The following is a 20,990-nucleotide window of genomic DNA, read 5'->3' as shown; positions in this document are numbered from 1 at the left end:
TGCATTTGATGTATAAATTTTTCCTTTTCCTTCCCATATAATTTCTTGAAGTGTCCCAAGTCAATCTTGAATTTTATTTCATTTGCTTCTTCAATTCTCCAGGTTAAACTGTATTTTATTTTGAAATTCTTTTATCTTTCATTGTAAAGTGATTGCCAAAGTCGTATTCTATTATCAGTCCATCATTCTAGGCTATTGTTGACTTCATTGATTTTAGTTTCTTTTAGCATGTGGGAGCGTAAACCCTATGCAGAACCCATGGCACAGAATAAGGACCTACGGATTCCGTAGGCCCCTATTCTGTGCCCATGACCTGAAGGACTTCTATGGTATCTCTAGTCTGACCTGTCACGTGAACTTTACAGAGCTTGAATCTCCTAGCTTGATGCACACTAATGATTTAATGCCCAATTTCTGATAAGAAATTTTCTTTTAAGAATTTTCCAATGAGGGTGATATTATATAGCTTTTTTATAGAATTTGCTTAAGTGTTTTAAGCATGATGATATGATATTTGTAATATATATTCTCATCATAAATTTTTTTATAAATAATGTTTTGTAATTGATTCTTATATGAATTTTTTATAAGAATCCTTTTTATAAAAATTTACTTATAAGAGTAGTTCTTATTAGAAAATTCCCAATTTCTTATAAAAAATATTCTTATAAGAATTTTCCATTAGGGATATGTATCAAAATTCTAGTCTCCTCTTTTCAATTTATTTACAACTAAATTCTTTTTTATTTTAATACTATGAAAAGCATTGTCATAATCTTTTATGCAACAATTATTGAAGGACAAGTGGAAGGGAAAAAGGGCAAGGGACGGCCCCGAATGAGTTATATAGGACAGGTTATAAAGGATGTAAAAGAGAATAAATATGTAGCTATGAAAAGATTAGCGGATAAGAGAGAGAAATGGAGAGCTGCATCAAACCAATCTTAGGATTATCGGCAAATGATGATGAAGAATCTTTTATGTGTCACAATTATGTTCTCATATTAATTTGTAGCCCTGATGAAGGCGTTTAAATACCTTGGCAAAAACTTGCATTGAAAATACTTTAATGACTTATACTACAAGACCTTGCATTAACATTCATTGATAATGCTGCAGATTCCTTTGAGACAGCTAAGGTATTTACTAATGTTTGGAAGATGTCCACAAGTATTTAAAGATACTTACTAGATATTAGCAAAAGACAACTAAGATATTTTATAGACATTTTGTTGATATTTTGTGCCACGTTTTTCAGTTTTGTGCCAGAGTTTTCTACATTTTGTTTAACATTCTGTTTCTTGGACATTAATCTTTGTTTAGTTTTCTCTTGGTTATTAGATAAAAAAATTAATTCATTCATCTCATATTTTACCTCCTATTTTTTTATCGACTCAGAGGTTTTCCTTAGAACTTGTTGGAGGTAAGAAAATATGTCTTCTTGGTGCAATGTACACAATATTTTAACCATCAAAATGCTGTATTTTTAACCAACCAGGAGAGGTCGTGATTGGATCATGGTGGTGGGAAGGAAATAGGTATTATTGACCTGGGATCGCAAGGTTTTTTTGACCATCTAAATTACGTCTCTTTGACCACATTTTAACCAACCAGAAGAGGTTGTGGTTGGGTCATGGTGGAGGGAAAGAAATAGGTATTATTGACCTGGGATGGAGAGGTTTTTTTTGACCATCTAAATGACATCTTTTTGACCTTGGTGTATGTTCTCCCTTGCCTTACTGTAACTCTGAAACCAGGTCTCTCCTTCAAAACTCACCAGTTTTCACTAACAATATTTTCTTGATTTTCTTCTGTTAATGCAGAGAAGTAAAATACAACTTGCACAAAGGTAGATGCTTGCGTAACTTTTTCTCTTGGTGTTTACTAGTCAACACTCAATGGGGAACATGCACAATTTTTTTAAAGTACTGCAATAAGAAGGCCTCTACCTCAAATGTACTCGCCGAAAATTTCGCGTATGAATAATGCTTTTTAGCTGAGTGCAATGAGTCTTTAAAAATTGATCTTCATCGGCTGCTTGAAAACACGACGTCATCGGAGCGTGACGTCACGGCACGGTGTCCACTGATGACAGACTAAGGAAGTGGATAGAAAATCGATCTACGAGGGCTAAAATGCAAATCTGGCAAAAATAATTGCTGTTTTAACGACAGAATGCAGACTGAATATTTTTGGTTGCCAAGGCATTGTTGAAACAAATAAAAGGGATCGTTTGGGGAGATTTGGAATGATTAAATGAAAATAAGTTGGTTGCAGAATGTGATCTACATTGGACACCCACATTATTTAAAACAATTTTCATTAATCGCATAATTACCTGCCTTATTTCACTCCCGCATCGCGCTAGTGACGAAGCAATCATTTTCTCAGAAAATCAGCTGCCATAAGGAAGTCGGCCAAAAGTAAACTGAGGTATTTTGCTTTCTTAAATCCCTATCAGGTCAATTTTTTCTTTTAGGAATTACTACAAAGCTCGAGGAAGATTTTTACTTCGATATCTTGCATTCAAGTCTCTAACACTCTTCTCTCTTAGTGAAGTGAATGGTGTAACGTGCGATGATGTCAGAAGGCGTTTCAGGTCACGTGACTTCAAGCAATATTCGAGCATTTTATTTAGCATTTATTGACGTTTGTGGAGTACTAGGAGAGTTTTGGCTTATATATTTGGGCTCGTGAGAAAATTTTCTATTCAATGAGACTAACTAGCACCATGAACAAATTTCATGCATGTTCCCCATTGCTCTGAAATAATATTAACTTCTTTTACAGATCTCTGACTGCATTATATGATAAAGATTCTAGCTACCAAGGAATAGACTCCCTGAGATTTACAGCTCATGAAATGCTCCTTGCTGATGTGAAAACAAATCCTGATAACTATTGCTTCTGCCCAGATAAGAGAGGTTGTCTGTTGAAGGGAGCACTGGACCTATATGCATGCCAAGGTATTATATAGATTTAGTATTCATCATCAATGGCAATACCAACCACTATTTCATCTTTAGATGAGTGATATATTTTCTTATGCCCGTCGTCAATATTTCTTGATTGTCATCCTGTAATACATACTCAAACAGCAGTACATGGCATTATGTGATTTATTTATCTTCAATTAAGTTAGATAATTTTAATTTTATAACCTACTCTTGCTAAATATCACAGGTGCAAAAGTATAATAGTTTCAAAATTTAGAACTCCGATATAGTCAAAATTATGGCAGTGAAAAACTTGACCATGTCCAAAAGAAGTTCTAGGGAGAAGGAAAGTTGTTAAGAAAAAGCCATGGACCACGAATGAAGTCATAGACGTCATTGCAGAACAGATAAAGTATTAGAATGCAAAACTGGAGAAGAACAGGCTTAATCAAGGGAATAAAGAATAAGATTTGTTGCAAAGCCAGGAAGGCTAGAGAAGTTTGGATGATGATCCTTGGCAAGGATATGCAAAGTAATATCATACTAATTGTAAGAAAAGTGGGAGTGGTCAATAGAATAGTGAGGAATTGTTTCAAGGAAAAGAGTGCAAGATATAATAACATATACGACAAGGATGGACAAATGTATTTTGATTGAAAATGAAGACAAAGTGAAGAGGTGGAAAAAATACCTGGAAGAGTTGTATAATGGAAGCAAACATTATCAAATAGGAAAAGGAAGTACAAATGGATGACATAAGAGCCAGAATCTTAAGATTGAAATCTGACAATACGATTTGAAACCTGCGAAAGAATAAGAGACCAATGGATGACCCTTGGTAAAAAATGAAAGTGAACGGACTATAACTCAGCTGTACAAAACCATCTACAAAATCTACTTGATAGGGGATATAGCAAGTGACTTTGAGAAGAACGTCATGGTTCCTAGTCCCAAAAAGAAAGGAGGAGCGAAGTGTGGAGATTTTAGTTCCATCAGACTGCCAATACAAGTGTCAAAGATTTTGGCAAGAATCATACACAGGAGAATAAAATGAAAAGCAGAAGAACCAATCTGGATTTAGGAAAAGCAAGGGAAGCTAATTTGGCTCTTAGGCTGCTCATAGAGAAGAGAATGGAGATGAATGAACAGAATTTCATAGCATTTGTCGACTTTGAGAAGGCCTTTGACAATTTGGAATAGAATTCAATGCTTAGCATCCTTAGAGAAAAAGGACTTCCAAGAAGCTACAACCGGTTGAGAGCCTAAAACCTGCGCTAAAGCTGCACAAAGCGGTACGTGTAATATAACTACTATAATAACAATACTATTTACATGGGGGAAAACTTAAGAAACTGTGACTGCACTTCCACTTGCAAGAAATGTTGCTCCTTCAAACACATCCAGAACATTTATCGATTGCTTGATAGCATCCCACTGTGGTGGAGTTATGTCTCAGGTTAGAGGCTGCTAATGTTATTTCTCACTTCTGTTCCAGAAGACGCCACATCGTTTTCAAAATCGAGTTCCATCTTGCGGGTACATCCGGAATGAGCTTAGAGTGAAAAGTGGCGAAAATAATTTTTTGAATTTTGGTGTGTTGATGGTATGCGGTCATCCAGGGGCCCGCGGTACGGTCGTTGAAGACACAGAGAGACGCACCGTTTTTTTACTATTATTTTAACAAAAATTTCTATCCTTTTTCAACTTTGACGCGTCATTGCGGAGACGTCGGTCCGGCATAGAGAAACAAAACTGACGTCATCAGAGGAGCCCGCATCCTTGCAGCTCAGGGAAAAACTTTTGCGTTCGAACTGCTTTGGAACCCTTTTGAAACTGTTTTGAAACACCAAAATCTGTCATGAAACTGCTGTGGAACTCATTTCCACTCATTTGTACCAAAAGTTGGAAATACGAAGACGTTTGTAACTCATTTGTAATCCCCTTTCGAACTCCTTTGTACAGAGTGTGTTCGTGTGGAACTACTTTCTACACATTTGGAACTCCTAGTATTCGAATTCGAACCATTTTGAACTACTACTATTCGAATCTTTCCGATGAGTGGAATATTTCGGGAGCAATAGCTGAATGCGTGACGTAAGGTACCCCAAAAGTAGATTTTCTTCCGCCATTTTCAATTTTTTTGAGGGGTTTCGCGGGGGAAATCGGGAGTTTTCAGAGTTTTCCCCCGATCATTTTAGGCCCGTCTCAGATGGACGCGGACGGTCCGCGCTCCGCGAGCGGATAAGGTTCCATCAACTTTAATGGAAGCTTACACATGAGTGCGGACCGTTCGCATGCGGAGGAGCCATCCACGTGGCCCTTCCGCCCCACGGATCATTCGCTCACGTACGGGACACAGACACAGGTTTGTGCGGACCAAGTAGATTTATCAGTAGAATTAGAGCGAGCATGGAGATAACAGTGCGTCTTTTCGCTGTGGAGCAGCGAATAGACACTAGAAAAATAATTGAAAAAATTGTATTCAACATCGCGTAGTACAGTAAATGTGGTCACTGAAGCGGGTTTTAATGTTCTTCGTGCCACAATGGGGTGCACCGAAAACCTCCTTTGACGGGCACTTTACTTCCGTTTTTTCTTACCTGATATACAGCTATTGCTAGAATTTCGCGTGGCTGAGCAAGCTACACACAGCTGATATTGTGCCTATGTGAACGACGTCCGCGTCTGTTCGTCTGCGTCTATGTTAACAACGGCGACCGCTCTCCGCCCCCCGCGTGCGTATAGCGTGAACGCGAACCGTCCGCGTCCATGTGAAACGGGTCTTATTCGCGAATTTGATGTAGTTCGTCAACTTGCCTAAAACGACGCTGCATGCACTAAACAACTAGAGCCCTTTACTTTATTTCTAGTCAACTACGAATGACGTGCGTGCAACAGTGTATAGCGCGAAATTGAAAGTGTTCGAGGTATTGGAGCTCGTACTTTAAGCATAATTATTCGAGATCTCGAATGTCGAATACTTTCTAGCATTCGAGTATTCGCGGATTTTATTTGCACATCTCTAGACAATAACCATATACTTATCACCTGGAAATCAACAAAGAGGAAACTAAGATAGTTGTTTGAATTGAACTAACATTAAACTAGGAAAACAAAGCTTGAAGAGGTGAAAGAGTGTTGTTACGTAGGAGGCCGAACAGTCAATGATAGATGAAGTAGGAAAGAAATCATCAGTAGAATAGCACAGCGAATGAGGGCTTAAGCCCTATACAAAAAGAAGAATATACTTATATCTGAAAGTACAAGCATAAGCGTAAGGAAACAATTCATCAGAATGCTAGATTTAGAGCAAATTACTCTATGAGAGCTGGGCTTGGACGTTGGTAGCTGCAGAGAAGTCAAGAGTGGAAGCATTTGAAATGTGGTCCAAATACACTCCAAATTGTGAGAATTTTAAAAAAAATTTATATATGTCACCAAATTTTAGTAAAATATGTATTTTTTACACATTCTTGGTTTACAAAGAGATTGAAGTTATGGTTTTGTAAATATATGGTTATGGACTTTGAAAGTGGGGCATATGATTTTCTCGCTTTGTATTAAAAGGCATAATGTCTCCATGTTTTGTTTCTGAAGGGAAGTTGTTTGACTTAAAAAAAATGTGCACGCATGTAGAATGTGACCATCACCAATAATATTGCCAGTAGGGTGCAATGAGCACTGTTACTAAGAAGCTTGATATTCAGGTTTATCTCTTTGTTGCTAATTCAATTATTCTCAATGGATGCTGGTTAGATCCTTCCAATATAAAATTACAGAAAGTAAGTAGTATATATGTACTCTTTTTTCAAATTACTTACATATATTTATTTAGAAGGTGTAGTGATTACCTGGTGGTGGCCACAGCCAGCATTATTTTACTGCGTATCAATGTTTTAGCCTTATAAGGCCTGGATCCAAAAAATGTGAAACTTTTCAAACTCATTCAGTGATTCGTTCCAAATATTGGTTTGGATAGGTAAGGGTAATGTTCACCCCAGACTAAGCCACAGGTGTGTGAATAACACACATTCCCTGGACTTTGAAATTTTATTTTGGGGATGCCTGAAGACTTCTCCCAGGATTTGAACCCTGGAACCTTTGATTAGTAGACAAGTGGTCTACCAAATTGGCTGAAACACTCCCCCATTTTTCAACTCGTGAATGTGAACACACCTTGTTTCGCTTGAATTTCAGGGGCACCTGCTATTCTCACCTTCCCACACTTCTACTTGGCTGGTGAACGGTATTTAGAGATGGTTGAAGGTCTAAACCCAAACAAGGAGCTCCATGAAACATTTTTGGAAATCGAGCCAGTAAGTGGGAATATTAAATGCCTGCCTTAAACATAATTAAATAATAGATACACTAGTCAATGCCATACTTCCATACAGCACTCACTCCTTGAGCACAACTCCCGGAGAAAATGGAACATTAAAAAATTATCATAATCTGATATTTTATTTCCAATATCGCCCAGGTGTTAAGATGACAAAATAGGCAGTGGATATTAATGAGCTTAACATGAAGGAACAAAGAATATACCAAATTAAGTTACCATCACTGGAAGACAATTTTATTTCATTTCAAATGACACAAGTGGTATATTGGTGGCAAGTGTACCAAAGTTCAAATAACACATAACCGCAGCTGGATTACATACAAAAGTAACAGCACCCTCTTCTAATCAAGGTTAAAAATTAGCATGCTCACGCTCTCAACAGAATTCAGATATTTGAACTTAAACAGTCGACTTTGGTCAGTACATTTACCACCATCTCACTAGTAGGACAATATTTCACTATCGCCTGGTCATCCTCAACTTATTTTTTAACAAATTGATACTTGATGCCTGTACGTGTTTTGATCGCTCTTTGATACCTCCCTGATAAAAATAAACTCCTCCATTAAGGAGAGGTTTACCCTCCATTGAGGGTACAGGAAGGATAGGTGTACCCTTCCTGTACCCTTCAGCAAGGGTACACGAAGGGTATTTTAGAACATCGGTGGGTACGCCCTCTCCTTCCTGGAGTGTACGGGAAGGGTTTGGCCAGCCTCAATGGAGGGTACAGGAAGGATAAGTGTACCCTTCCTGTACCCTTCAGCAAGGGTACACGAAGGGTATTTTAGAACATTGGTGGGTACGCTCTCTCCTTCCTGGAGTGTACGGGAAGGGTTTGGCCAGCCTCAATGGAGGGTACAGGAAGGGTAGGATTAATATAAAAACTAAAAATCCATAAATTAACATAAAAATTTAAAAAATCGCTAATAAACTAAATTTAACGAATGGGGATGAGTTTCAACAGTGATTTCTAAAGTTAATTATAGGGCAGAAAAAAACTAGCCTTCACGTGGCATTGAACGCAGGACCTACACATTTGAAGATCATGAACTAGTGATTTAACAACCTCGGCTATCGAGGTACTCAACGGAAATTATACTACAAAATCTTAAGATGAGAATCGCACCCGGGCCTATGTGGAAGAAAGCTGTGACTTTTTTCTACGACACTTATTTCGTTTCAGAAAATAAGATCGGCATTCAAATACTGAACATCACTCTAGCAATGTCTCATTGTCAGCCACACAAATAGGTTACATCCTAAAACGTGAATGGAAGAACTTCAAAATGAGCTTTTTTCACACAATTATAGAAACTATTGTGTACAGTGGCGTAGTCAGGAATTTCGTTTGGGGGGGGGGGGGGGGGGTCCAAAAGCAGGTGGGAAAAGTTTTGAAAAACAGGATAGTAAGTATTGGGATTCAACTTATTCAAACACTTTTCATAATTGAAAAAACTTCAACAGTCAAAGAAATATTTTTTAAATTCATTATTTTTCAATATTTTGATTTCTTTTATGAAGGAAAACGATTGTGTTTTTATACTTCGGGGGGGGGGGGGGGGCGGAGGGTCCGAACCCCCCCGGACCCCACCCCTGGCTACGCCACTGAATATGTATATTATTGTTTTCCTTAAGGAAATTTTAAAGATTAGTTGTGTAGCCCGTCTACCTTTGCTTTCAAAGACTGCTTACGTTCTTGTACGGAACTCAATACTCTTTAGCAGGTGAAAGTAGCTGAGGAGACACTTTCAGGATATGTTTTCCTCAGTTATAAATGCTAAGTCCCAAGGAAGGGTAGACTAAGGATTTTTCTCTCCTTCCCTTACCCTTAATGGTGGGTAGAGGAAGGGTACACGGATGGTAAGCGAAGGAGTTCCAAGGAAGGGTACACGAAGGATTTTTCTATCCTTCCCTTACCCTTAATGGTGGGTAGGGCGTGGGTCGTGCAAGGGTAACTACCCACCATGAAGGATGCTACCCTTCCTGTACCCTTCCTGTACCCACCATGGTGGAGTTTATTTTTATCAGGGCTGGAGAGTAGGCATTTTTACAGCTGACTGATTGTCATATAATAATACCTACCATCCTACCAACTTTCCACATAACTCATCGATAGCAATCAGCTCGACGCTATTCAGAACAGTTTTTTGGTGCATGTGGCGCACATATATTCTAGAATATTAAGGAGTACAATTGCCTTTTTGGCACACAACTCAAGGGTAAAAATAAAAAGGTTATGGGTCCAGGCAGTCACAAATAATTGGACCTAAGTCTGTGGGTATGTTCATTCCCTGCAATTCATGTGCGATTTTGCAACATTAATTTTTTTAAGCTCGCATAATGAGCCTATATTGGGACAAACTTTGTGAAATCAATGAGTCAGTGAATATTTGCAAAATCGCTATTTTCATTATTTTACTTACACTTAGGTGTATTGTGCTGTAAAGGTACGATCATTACATTTAAATGTCTGAAGTTTCCTATATGTTTTTGGTTTGCATATACAATGTCTTTTGTACATACATATGTCTTTTTGGTTAGTTACTTGAATTTTATTTTCACTCTAAACATTTTTTTCTTTCATCATTCAAGCTGTAATATTTATATTTATATTCACAAATTCATCAAAAACAAATTTCAAATGATTATTTTTACCATTTGTCATTATCCCAAACTACCTTCACTAGAGCCAATGCCTGTGTTTTATAATTGTTCGACAATCACACACGTGCTATTATCTACACCATTATACCCATTGGGTCAAGGATGAAACTACATCAATACTTGCATCTCAATGTTCCACCGCTGCGGTACTTAGGGGTATTAGCATAGCAATTCCAGAAACTTGGGTTTCTATTTCTTCAGGGACCTGAAAACATTTTTTTTAAAATATAACATTTCGAGATTTTTTAACCCCATATGCCTTATCAGGGTCCACTAATTGATGACTGTGGTGTGTCGGGTCAAATAAATGTAACCATTTGAGTGCTAGCGTGAGACTGCCAAGATGGCGGCAACTTAACATTGGGTGCATTCAGGGGGAGTGATCGCTCTCTGATCAGTGAGCGGACTGTGACGTCAGCGCTCACTGAGCGATCACATCCCTCCCTGGATGGTGAATGCTCAGTGAGCGCTTTGGTGGGGAACTTGAAATGCAAAACATTCAATATGGCGCCCAGCGCTTGTGTTTACTTTCATGTAGCGGCTGCGAAATATCCTTTAATTCCTGTGATAAGTTCATACCTTGTGACTCTGTCCCGAATATATATCACTCTTAATGTACGGGCCTTAAGGATTTATCGCTAACAGTTCTTTACGAGCCCTTGATACCAAATTTATTTTACATAAAAAAATATAAATAAAATTTACACCACTTAACAAGACAAAAATACAAATAAGGCGTTTCGCCACAGTATGGACTAGGGGCAGTGTTGATTCAGAGATATACAAATGGTTTAATGTATACCGGGACTAGCCACGGTGATAACTTATACGGGAGTCACCCGCAATGCACAATCCTGCGAAAGATCCACAGAGAAAAAAATCACCCGCCTTGACCGGGATTTGAACCCGGATCCCCCGATTTCCGGTCGAGTGCTATAGCCAGTTAAGCTACGTTTAAAAAGCATTTATTGCTTACTTTGGCACAGTACAATATATAAAAATTTACATATTTACATATTTTTTAAATATGCTTTAAAATCACTTACAGTTATACAAATATTTAGAATAGTTATATGGCACACCTTTATACATGCATTTTTATAAATATTTATATAAAAAAGAGAGTGAAGATATACATAGGCAGCACTATATAATAAGAAAAAGAAAGAGAGAAATGAGCCAAAGCAGAGATCACTTACTTTTTTTTTAATTAAAAAACATTTTGCAACCACTCCTTCTGTTCCTTTGTAATATTTACAGTTTTGTTTAGAAATCTCACTTTTTCAATTAAACTATACCTGATGTCTCCTCTATAGTGTTTGCTAAAAACATAAGCAGCCACAAGTTCAGTTAAAATCTTTTTCTTCGTGCATGGGAAGAGTTGGAAATTCAATTTTAATAGATCCTCATCGTTAATTCTTCCCGTGCCGAAAGCATCGAATTCTTTATATATGTTTTTCAACGTTTGCCAAAATACATTGTGCTTTTCTTGACAACCAAGAACAGTGTGCGGTATGTCGTCATGCCTCCCACAATCCGGACACTCGTCCTCTGCTCGTAGACCTAGTCTCTTTCTCATGGCATTAGTCACCAGGCAGTCCGAACATATGCTGAACATTATGCCCGCCTCCCTCGCACCACTTCCCAGCCTGGAGTAATTTTCCCAGGTTCTGCTTGACCTTGTGTAAGGAGTCGCTTCCAGCTCCTCCTTTAGCACGCGCTCGTATATTTGTTTAGTGGACTGCAGAGTATTGTTAAATGCATATTTGTCCCCGAAATTATTTGCTTCGTGCACGATTTTCTTAAAGTACCTCAGCCCCCTTGTTTTTTCCATGGAGTTAACCAATAAACGTTTTCTTTCGTTATCATCTGCGTGTAAGATCTTAGCGATATTTTTAATAGCTATTATCCGTGCCTTTATTGCTGTGTTGATTAGGTTTAGACCACCCAGTTTTGGGGGCGCGTATAGCCTTTTCCTTGCAACTTTTTGAAGGAAGCCGCTCCAAATAAATTTGTTCGTCATCTTTATAACGCTAGCGTTTACTCTTTCAGGCATTGGCCAGACGTGAGCCACATACCATAGGTTTGGGAATAGAACTTCGTTGAGTAGTTTTATTTTTGATGTAATCTGCGTGTTGTATTCCGCATAGCCAAATATGGTTTTCCGAATTTTTGCGGTTGCCATGTCCCAATTTTTATTAATGATGGCGGCAAGGTCTTTCTCCCACCATAGCCCTAATATATTTTGGCCATCGACTTTGTTCCAACCTTTTGTATCAGAAAACTCTATCCCTTTAACATGGATGAGAGCAGATTTGGACATGTTAATTCTCATGCCTATTGAGGTGTATTTTTCCATTATTCCACTTATTCTGTCTAGTTCTAAATTATTTTTTACAAAGACAGTGATATCATCGGCATATATACAGGATGCGTAACTTTTTCCACACCTCCTGATTCCGATGCTGTGTTTCAAGTCTATTATAAGTGGCTCCATTGCCAAAGAAAACAGCAACATAGACAAAGGACACCCCTGCCGGACTGAGTTTTTAATCATAAAATGATCGGATAATTTGTTCCCTATTTTAATTTGAGATGTAATCTCATGATAAAGCGTTTTAATCATGCTTATAATTCCTTCTGGAAAATGTTTTTCTCTCATAATCTTAAAAATCCATTCTGTTCTGATGTTGTCAAAAGCCTTTTCTAGGTCAATAGTTAAAATATATAGTGAGTTTTCCTCTTCTGGCATGCTACTTAGAATAATGTCCCGGATTAAAATACAAGCGTCAATTGAGGATTTCCCTTCTCCCACTCCAAACTGATTCTCTAGGCCTGCGCCATTCATTATCATGGTCATTTTTTGGACGACAATATGGGCTAATATCTTATAGTCTGTATTTAACAGAGAGATTGGCCGAAATTCAGTAAGGTGCTTCGCGTTTCTCTTTTTGGGAACCAGTGTGATTAATGCATTTTTCATCCGCTCACACATTTCCCCATTTTTTAAGATGGCGTTAAAGACTGCACATAGAATAGGTTTCATTTGTTCCCAAAATGTGAGATAGAACTCATTAGGCAGACCGTCCTCCCCTGGAGCCTTTCCCTTTTTCAGCTTTAGCTTCACATCGTCTATTTCGTTTACTGTGATCGTTGCCTCGAAGCTCTTTGTGTTTTCGGGGTTGAGCTTGGGGAGGGGGGGGATAGGCGGCCCATCTCCGTCTTCCCATACCCCGTACTGATTATAAAGTCGACTGTAAAAGCTCGTCGCCTCCTCGAGCCGCTTTTCGGAGTCAACTAGCCCTCCCACTTCACCTCCACTCGCATTTTTGATTAATATCCGTATTTGTTCCAAAGTCAGAGCTTCTGATTCACTCGTATCGTACCCTCTCTCCCATTCCCTCGGGGCAAGCTTTTCCACCTCCCGTCTGTAAATTTCTTTTTTTAGTTCTTTAATTTCGAAATTTACACTGGGTGTCCTGCAATTTGAATCTATCAGCTGTTGAAGCACCTCTCTATAAAATGCTATTCCTTCATTTTTCTCTCTATAATAATCACTAGTTAGTTTTTTAAGTTTTTTTTATAATACCTGCTTTAAATATCTGTTCCCACCAGGTTAAAATGTCTTTTTCGCTAAGAGCGTGGTTTGAGAGCCTTAATATTTCATATTCAACCTTTTTACAGAATGTTACATCTTTTAGTAAGTTGGTATTTACGCGCCAAATTTGTTCCTTCTTATTGTATGTCCTCTGTGTAACAAGGTCCAGTTTAATTTTAATGTGAATTGCGTGGTGATCTGAAATGGCAATAGGGGTCGTACTATATTGAATTAAATCATTTTTTAGTTTCTGTGATATAAATATGTAGTCGATTCTGGTTTTCGAGTGTGTACCTATTCTGGTAAATTGTAATCTGTTTTGAGCTGTATTTTTACCGGTGTCTATTGCGTCCATATTGCTGACTAGAATTTTAAATGTCTTGTTTATTGGGTATCGTATTTGCGTATTGTTTGCCGAGCTGTCCTCCCTCCTATATATAGCGTTGAAATCTCCCCCCATTATAGTCTTGTCCTTGAAAAGGCATGCGTAAGGCAGAATTTCGCTTGCCAGGAACTCTCGCATGTCCTTCCACATCCCACCTCCTGCAGGGGCATATACGTTAATAAAGTGCGTGTCCCCGATTTGCAGTGCAGTTATCCTCCCGGAGGCATGACGACGCACATTCGTTACCTCTAAAGACTTTTTAGTTAAAATTGCTGTACCTAGAGAGGAGCCATCAGTATTGCCAAATATACAATAATGTTTGCTCTGCCAAGCAGTCGATTCTTTGTATTCTTGGATGAAGATGACGTCTGCTTTTAGATCATTGTACATAAAATTCTTAATAACATTGATTTTTAAGTTATTCGTAATACTGGCCACATTCAGTGACGCCACCGTTATCTCTCGTTTACTTGGAGAGGTACTCATTGTTGTATTTGAAAAAAGTTCTTTCTAATGTTGGGGAAACAAATAGAAACCGTTTGCATGACAGCTTTGGTATTTAAAGAAAAATATTCAAGAGAAAAAATGTTCAAATTTATAAAGTAAGGAATGAAAGTAAAGTCTGGCCCTCGGCATGGTTCATATAAAACAACTCTGATTATCAAAGCAAGGGTTATTTGACAATTTAAATGCATAGTTATAATCAAAGCAAAGCAAGAGCTATTTAAATTAATTAACGTTAGATTTACAAAGACTTTGGAGGAATTATTATCCATAATTTTTTATTTTTTTTAATTGGACGATTTTTTTTTTATTCCTTTTTGTGCTCACCACCCTGGATTCTGATGCCTCGTTTTCTAAGCCTGTCATTCCACTTCTTTTTCTTTTTCTGTGTGAGGTCCTTCCCAAATAGTTTTTTCGCGACTGCGGCTGCAGTTCTATTCGTTTCGTCATCCTCTGAGGGGGTGAGGGCCGCGTTATCACTAGAGCCCATCTCCTCGTCGTCTCGCTGCGACCACAGCCTGCTTGGACCTGGTTGTGTAAGAAAGGAAGAAAACACTCCCTCCCCTCCCACCCCCCCAACGGCCGAGGACGTTTTTTCTTCTTCCAGCACTTTCATATTGTCATCACAACCTCCCTCCCTCAAATCCATGATTTCGGTCGAAACCACAGTGCCTGAGGCATTCATTAAAACATTTCCTCCCTCCCCTTCACTTATGATTTCCACAATTTTACTATCGGGTTTTCCCCCCTTCACTACAACATTTCTCTCCAACACTACTGCTTCTTCCGTGTCCGTCTCGGTTGAGGAAACAAGCACATTGCTGTCGTTGTTTATGCCGTTGGATATATTTTTCTTACGTTGCCTATTTCTCTTTTTCTCCTTTTTCTTCACTTCCACCCCCTCTGTTGCACTCACAGCACTTTCGCCGTTATTTTGCGAAACATTGCCCCCACTTTCAACCGATTTGGGCGTCTCCTCCGCCACTTGTACTACCCCCCCGTCTTCTACTGGGATGTCCATCCTCTCCTCGTCGTTCTCATCTTCTCCCCCCCCCCCCAGAATTTTTAAGTGCATTAGCGTATGACGGTCCCGCCTTCGTTTTGGGGCACTGTAGCCTCAAATGATCTTCACTCCCGCATCTTGAGCACGTTAACTTTTGCCCGTCGTAATGAATGACAGCGCGTTCACCTTCAATACTAATGACACTTGGTATATTTTCAGTGAGGGACATCTTAACGGTCCTAGTGCCCGTCAAAGTGCCCTGGTGTAACCCATCGCCGGCCCACCTATTTTCCACATACGCGAATATTTTTCCATATTTGGACAATGCAGCTTCCACTTGCTCACGTGACACCTCGAAGGGTAGTTGACACACTTTAACGTACGTATATCTCTCGGAAATAGACTCGCACCACCAAGAGAACCTTTGGGGGCCCTTGGTCGGGAACTGGAATTTTTCACCCGCTTTCACCATAATCCTTTCGAAGGTAGTCTCTTGCTTGACTTTGACGAAGATCGACTTCCTTGCCGGACCCAGCCTGATTCCGTATATTTCCTCTGTCTTCAGCCCGAGGTCTCCACCGAGCAGTTGGTGGACCTCAAGGACTGATGGCGCCTCACTCACACTCTCTATGTTGACACGGAGAGTGTTCTTCTTCCCAACTGGCATTGTGACGGCTCGCTCTGCGTACACCGACACGAAACACTGTCCGCACACCCCTGGTACAGGGGTGCGAACCCACAAAAACAAAGCTTTTGCCTTCAACCGAAAGGCAAAGCACTCCACCGGGAACGCAAAAACCACGTTCGCGGCGATCAAGGGCTCGATCGCCGGGAAAAAAAACCTCGGTCGCTGACTCACAGGTAGCTCCGAAACACGTCCACTCCGTCCGAGCTACCGAGGCGTCATTCTTCCCTGTGGATATATATGGACACCGGACAAGGTGTTGCTGGACTGCTGAGCATATGATGCCAAAAGCAGTCCAATCGTGCGCACAGCGCCACAGCCGGAGAGCGGGCCCGGACATAGAACACATAGAGGTCTTCGCTCTTGACTAGTCTAAAGTATACCGGGTCTAGCCACGGTGATAACTTATATGGGAGTCACCCGCAATCGTGCCCCTTTCGCATGATTGTGCAAGCAAATTCGCACTCCCTGTTTGCCCGCTCAGCCAGACCATTTTGCTCCGGTGGATATGGAATGGCGGTTTCATACCTGATTCCCCAGTTTTAACCTCGTTAGAATTGAATGATTTACATATTCAGAGCCATTCTAAATACACAATCACTTGACTTTTCCATTAGTCTCATTCTCAACCCTCCTTTTTAAGATTTCAAAGGCTTCACACATGGGGCCTGAGCATAGGCGCCGACTCCATGGGGCCTGAGGGGGCTCGAGCCCCCTCAATAATTCTTTTGGGGGGGCCGAGCCCCCCCAATAATTCAAGAAATTAATTAAGTTATATTATGCAGTGGCGCCGACTCCATGGGGCCTGAAGGGGCCCGAGCCCCCTCAAAAATTCGTTATGGGTGTGAGGAAATAATGTGTCAGGCTTGTAGATTTTCCCCGGAGTGTTCAGATATCGCGATTCGAGTTATCAGTGTTCTAATGTTGATCATATGACTCTTCAAAAATGCTTAAAAAACTTAAAACTCACTACTTATAAAATTTCCCAGGGCAAGACCCCCGGTTAGGGCCCCCCCAATATTTTTTGTAAGTCGGCGCGCCTGGGCCTGAGGGAGGCTCGGGACCCCTCAGGCCCCATGGAGTCGGCGCCACTATAGGGGTAGAGGTAGGTATAAATTACTTCTAGCACTTTGGATGTGTTTTCTAGACGAAGGCTGCTTACATGAAATGGTTTCCTACACTGTTTACCCTCTACACATGCCATAAATGGCTTTAATTGATTATCTTTACCCAATTTTATGCAATCAACTAATTTTTCAAGGGAAAAATATTCTTGTGCCCTCAATGGCCTAGTCTTTTCTGCCACAACTCGAAGGGTTTTCCGTTTTGAAATGACGTAGGAAAATATTTTTCAACAGACTCCCTTCCAGTTATTTCTCTCCCTTCACTAACGTCCAAGATATATACAAATACATCAACTGATCCTGTGGCAATCAACTTTTCCTTATCTATTAAATTCACTGACTCATTGATTTAACAAAGTTTGCCACAAATTGTCTCACTATGCAGGCTTAATGTTGCAAAATCGCACATGAATTGCAGGGAATGAACATACCCACAGACTAGGGCTGGGGGAAAGAAGAATGCACCGACCTAAGTTACCATCACTGGAAGACAATTGTCTTTTATTTGATACTACGTAGTGTACAGTGTACACTGTACACTCACAGTACATCGGTGGCAAGCTTCCCAAAGTTCAAATAACACTTAACCAGCTCGATTACATACAAAAATAACAACACCAGGCCTAGCCAAATTACCCTCTCGTCAAAAAAAAGATACCTCACCTCACTGCATCAAAAATTTATTCACACTCAAATATCAATTTTCATTAGCATTTGCTGTATTTGCTAATCAACTAATCAGGTTATATCAGGGAAAATATTAATAAATAGTTAAGTAATGTCTGCAACTGCTGATACAAGTTCAGATAAAACATCCATGACCCTAAAAAGGATGACAACTTTCCTCCTCCCCCCATTTCTACAATCAAGGCACTATTTTCAGCCAGATTTGGTTTGTTTTTGGTATTTGATGTTTTGATTCCTTTCCTTTCACAGCTATATGTTATTACATTTGTGGTACGATGACATATAATTATACTTTCTTTGCTTGTAGAATACGGGTGTTCCTTTACGTGGAGGAAAGAAAGTGCAATTTAATTTGCAGATGAAGAAATATGACAAATTTTCTGTATCAAACAATTTAACAAATGCATTGTTTCCCATCGCTTGGATCAATGAGGTAAGTGGAAATTGACAAATGAAACTATAATCCATGGAGGTGAAGCGAAAAGAGTGTTTCCAACTAAAAATAAATTTTCATGAGCAACACCGTGTTGTTTTGGAGTAGTTAAGCAGCTAAAAACTCAATATTAAAAATGGAGTGAAATCATCAATAATTTTACTTGTGTGTATGCATTAAAATTTGTGTGTTTAAAATTCTTTCTTACACTCTTTCTTTACAGGGTGTTTCATTGGATGATGCCAACGTGAATAAGTTGAAAGATCAATTGGTTAATAACTTAAAAATTGTGACAGGCGTGACGTGGGGTCTCATTGGAATTGGTATTGCCATGATATTTGCTGGAATTTGTCTTTTCTTGTTGGCAAAATGTCGTAGTGGGATGAGATCACTTAAATTGTGATTAATGAAAGCTATAGCTTTCATTGCCCTATGTTGAGTATCATTTCCAGGGTTACCCTGGAAATGATACTCAACATAGGGCAGGAGAAAAAACAACATTTACTCAAAAGAAGATGTTGGTTTATATTTGCTTGTAAATATTAAAATTGCTGAATAAAATATTTATATTTTCTTTTTATAGAATAATTGAAGTTATTACTTTTGAATGTATTGTGTCAACATTTGCAGGTGCTATTTCAAGCTCTTGATAATCCGCTATTGTGTGGTGCTTTTAAAGTAGCACTAAACCCTCATATTTAAAGTCAGATTTTGCTGCCAGATGGGGACCATTCTTATAATGCTGCCTCTTTTGGTTGGTCAACTTCTAAGTAGGTAAATTTGAACTTACCTCGCCAATTAAGACATGTGAAAATGCACAATTTGTTTGAATCCACTGTCCTGTGGTGGTGCACAGCATGTTTAGTGATTGAAAGTGGAAGTGAGTTTTGCATTATCGAGTCATCTTTAGAGCCAATTTGAGCTTGGGCGGTTTGTGAAGTCAGATGTGCTAAACAAAGTAAAGTCAGCTAAACAATATTAATGTTGATATTATTGCAAATGGTCAAACTGCTCCATTGTTGTTGTGGAGACACCCCTTGCTTTCCAAGATGGATGAGCGAAATTTCGATAAATTTAGGATAGAATGTGTAAAATATTTGGTCTCGATACTTAGTTGATGATATTCTATAATACTTCTTGTTTGACAAATTCTTTTATATTTTAACAAATGTAATTTAACCTACCCAAAAAACCTGATCTATTCTTTAGACGATGTTTGAGTGGATAAGGTATTTACTCTCTCTTAATCATGTTGAGGCTGTACTCCGAAGGAGTAGGATTTATTGTCGTTAACTTTCAACGGCAGATATATATATATATATATATATATATATATATATATATATATATATAGGCACGCCTTAAAGGTAAATACACAAGTAACTACAAACATGATCCCTATGCCGGAGCAATATTTTAGTGTAAGGAAGCTGTAGCATCGGTGGGATAATCTTTCTAACGTGTTATAATCGTACATACGAGTCTCTTGATAATAGGCTTAATTGGATACATGTAACCCTGCTTGTAAAAGCCAAGATGCTTGTCAAGTTTACAGTTAAAAGCGTTAATCAATCCACGAGGAAATCGCGAAATATTTATGGAAGTCTTTCAATGGAAGGCCCGTAAGTATAGATATGAAATTCGTTCCACACTGATATGGAATGATTTAAGAAAGATTTCTATGTGGACTTTGCTTTGATTCTCCTTTAATGCATCAAATAGTGCTCACAAATTTTTAAGATACAATTACAGTGCCAAAAAGCTGTTAGCTAAAAATGCCATTCAAAGCTCGTCCGAATTATTGATGGTTATGCAAAGTTTTCACTAAAAAGAGGAGAATAAACCTAAGCGCAAATGCTTCAAGCCATATTACAGCCGTAATAAGTGCGATGATATTTTCCGGCACCAAATATTTGTAAATAGAACTTGATGTTAGGAAAAACTATCAGATTTTGTACCCTGTGAATATTATTTTCTGCATGAATAATAATGTACATTGATCTAAATTCTTGTTAAATTCCCACTTTGGGCCCTACGCGTCTCCTTTTTGGTCGTAATTACTTATTAATAAGGTATTAATAAGGTCCTAATAAAAATATAGGCCTTCGGATTTACCAAACTTATTGGCGCATTCCCAAAATGGCAGCATTATGTCTTAATAAATACGATAATCGACCGGAATAGTAATGCAGTAAAATTATATATGCTCCTTATTCAGCGAAAATTGCCTACCTACGTCGTCGATGCATTTCCATGAGCAATTGGAAACACCATTTTTTTAAAATGTTAAAATGGTGCTCATTTCAGGCGGAGTTCTCTTTCACTCTATGAAATACGTACTCTATTTGAGGAATAATTCTATTGCTAGCAATATAAAACAATGTTTTTGGCTAGATTTAGACACAGAAGAGTCTTAGTCTTAGGGGGAGCATTTGCGTCTACAACGTGGTAGTTTACTCAGATCCGATATGGCAATTCATTGAATGAATTTGGATGATGGAATGGAAAATTATAATTATAATGAATGAAATTTATTAATCGTCCCAAGGAAATACCGCTAAAGAACAAATAATATGCATTTTTCAACAATATAAATAGAAATATCAACAATTTGGAACTAACAGCAATG

At 38.8% G+C, this 20,990-nt stretch overlaps 1 protein-coding gene across 2 annotated transcripts in view; it reads left to right on the top strand.

The window, feature by feature from the left end:
* The window catches only part of LOC124158688 (sensory neuron membrane protein 2-like), a 47,997-nt gene extending 29,062 nt beyond the window's left edge, over positions 1-18,935 (top strand). For both annotated transcript variants that reach the window (XM_046533921.1, XM_046533922.1), the window contains 4 exons: positions 2,791-2,966; positions 7,134-7,252; positions 18,236-18,361; positions 18,585-18,935. In XM_046533921.1, the coding sequence (XP_046389877.1) occupies positions 2,791-2,966; positions 7,134-7,252; positions 18,236-18,361; positions 18,585-18,764 (601 nt within the window). In that variant the 3' untranslated portion in view covers positions 18,765-18,935. The remainder of the gene's footprint in view (positions 1-2,790; positions 2,967-7,133; positions 7,253-18,235; positions 18,362-18,584) is intronic.
* Positions 18,936-20,990: the final 2,055 nt, after the last annotated feature.

This window comes from Ischnura elegans, chromosome 5 (assembly GCF_921293095.1).
Source record: "Ischnura elegans chromosome 5, ioIscEleg1.1, whole genome shotgun sequence".
In the NCBI taxonomy this organism is placed as follows: Eukaryota; Metazoa; Arthropoda; class Insecta; order Odonata; family Coenagrionidae; genus Ischnura; species Ischnura elegans.
This window is presented reverse-complemented; position numbering and strand designations above follow the sequence as displayed.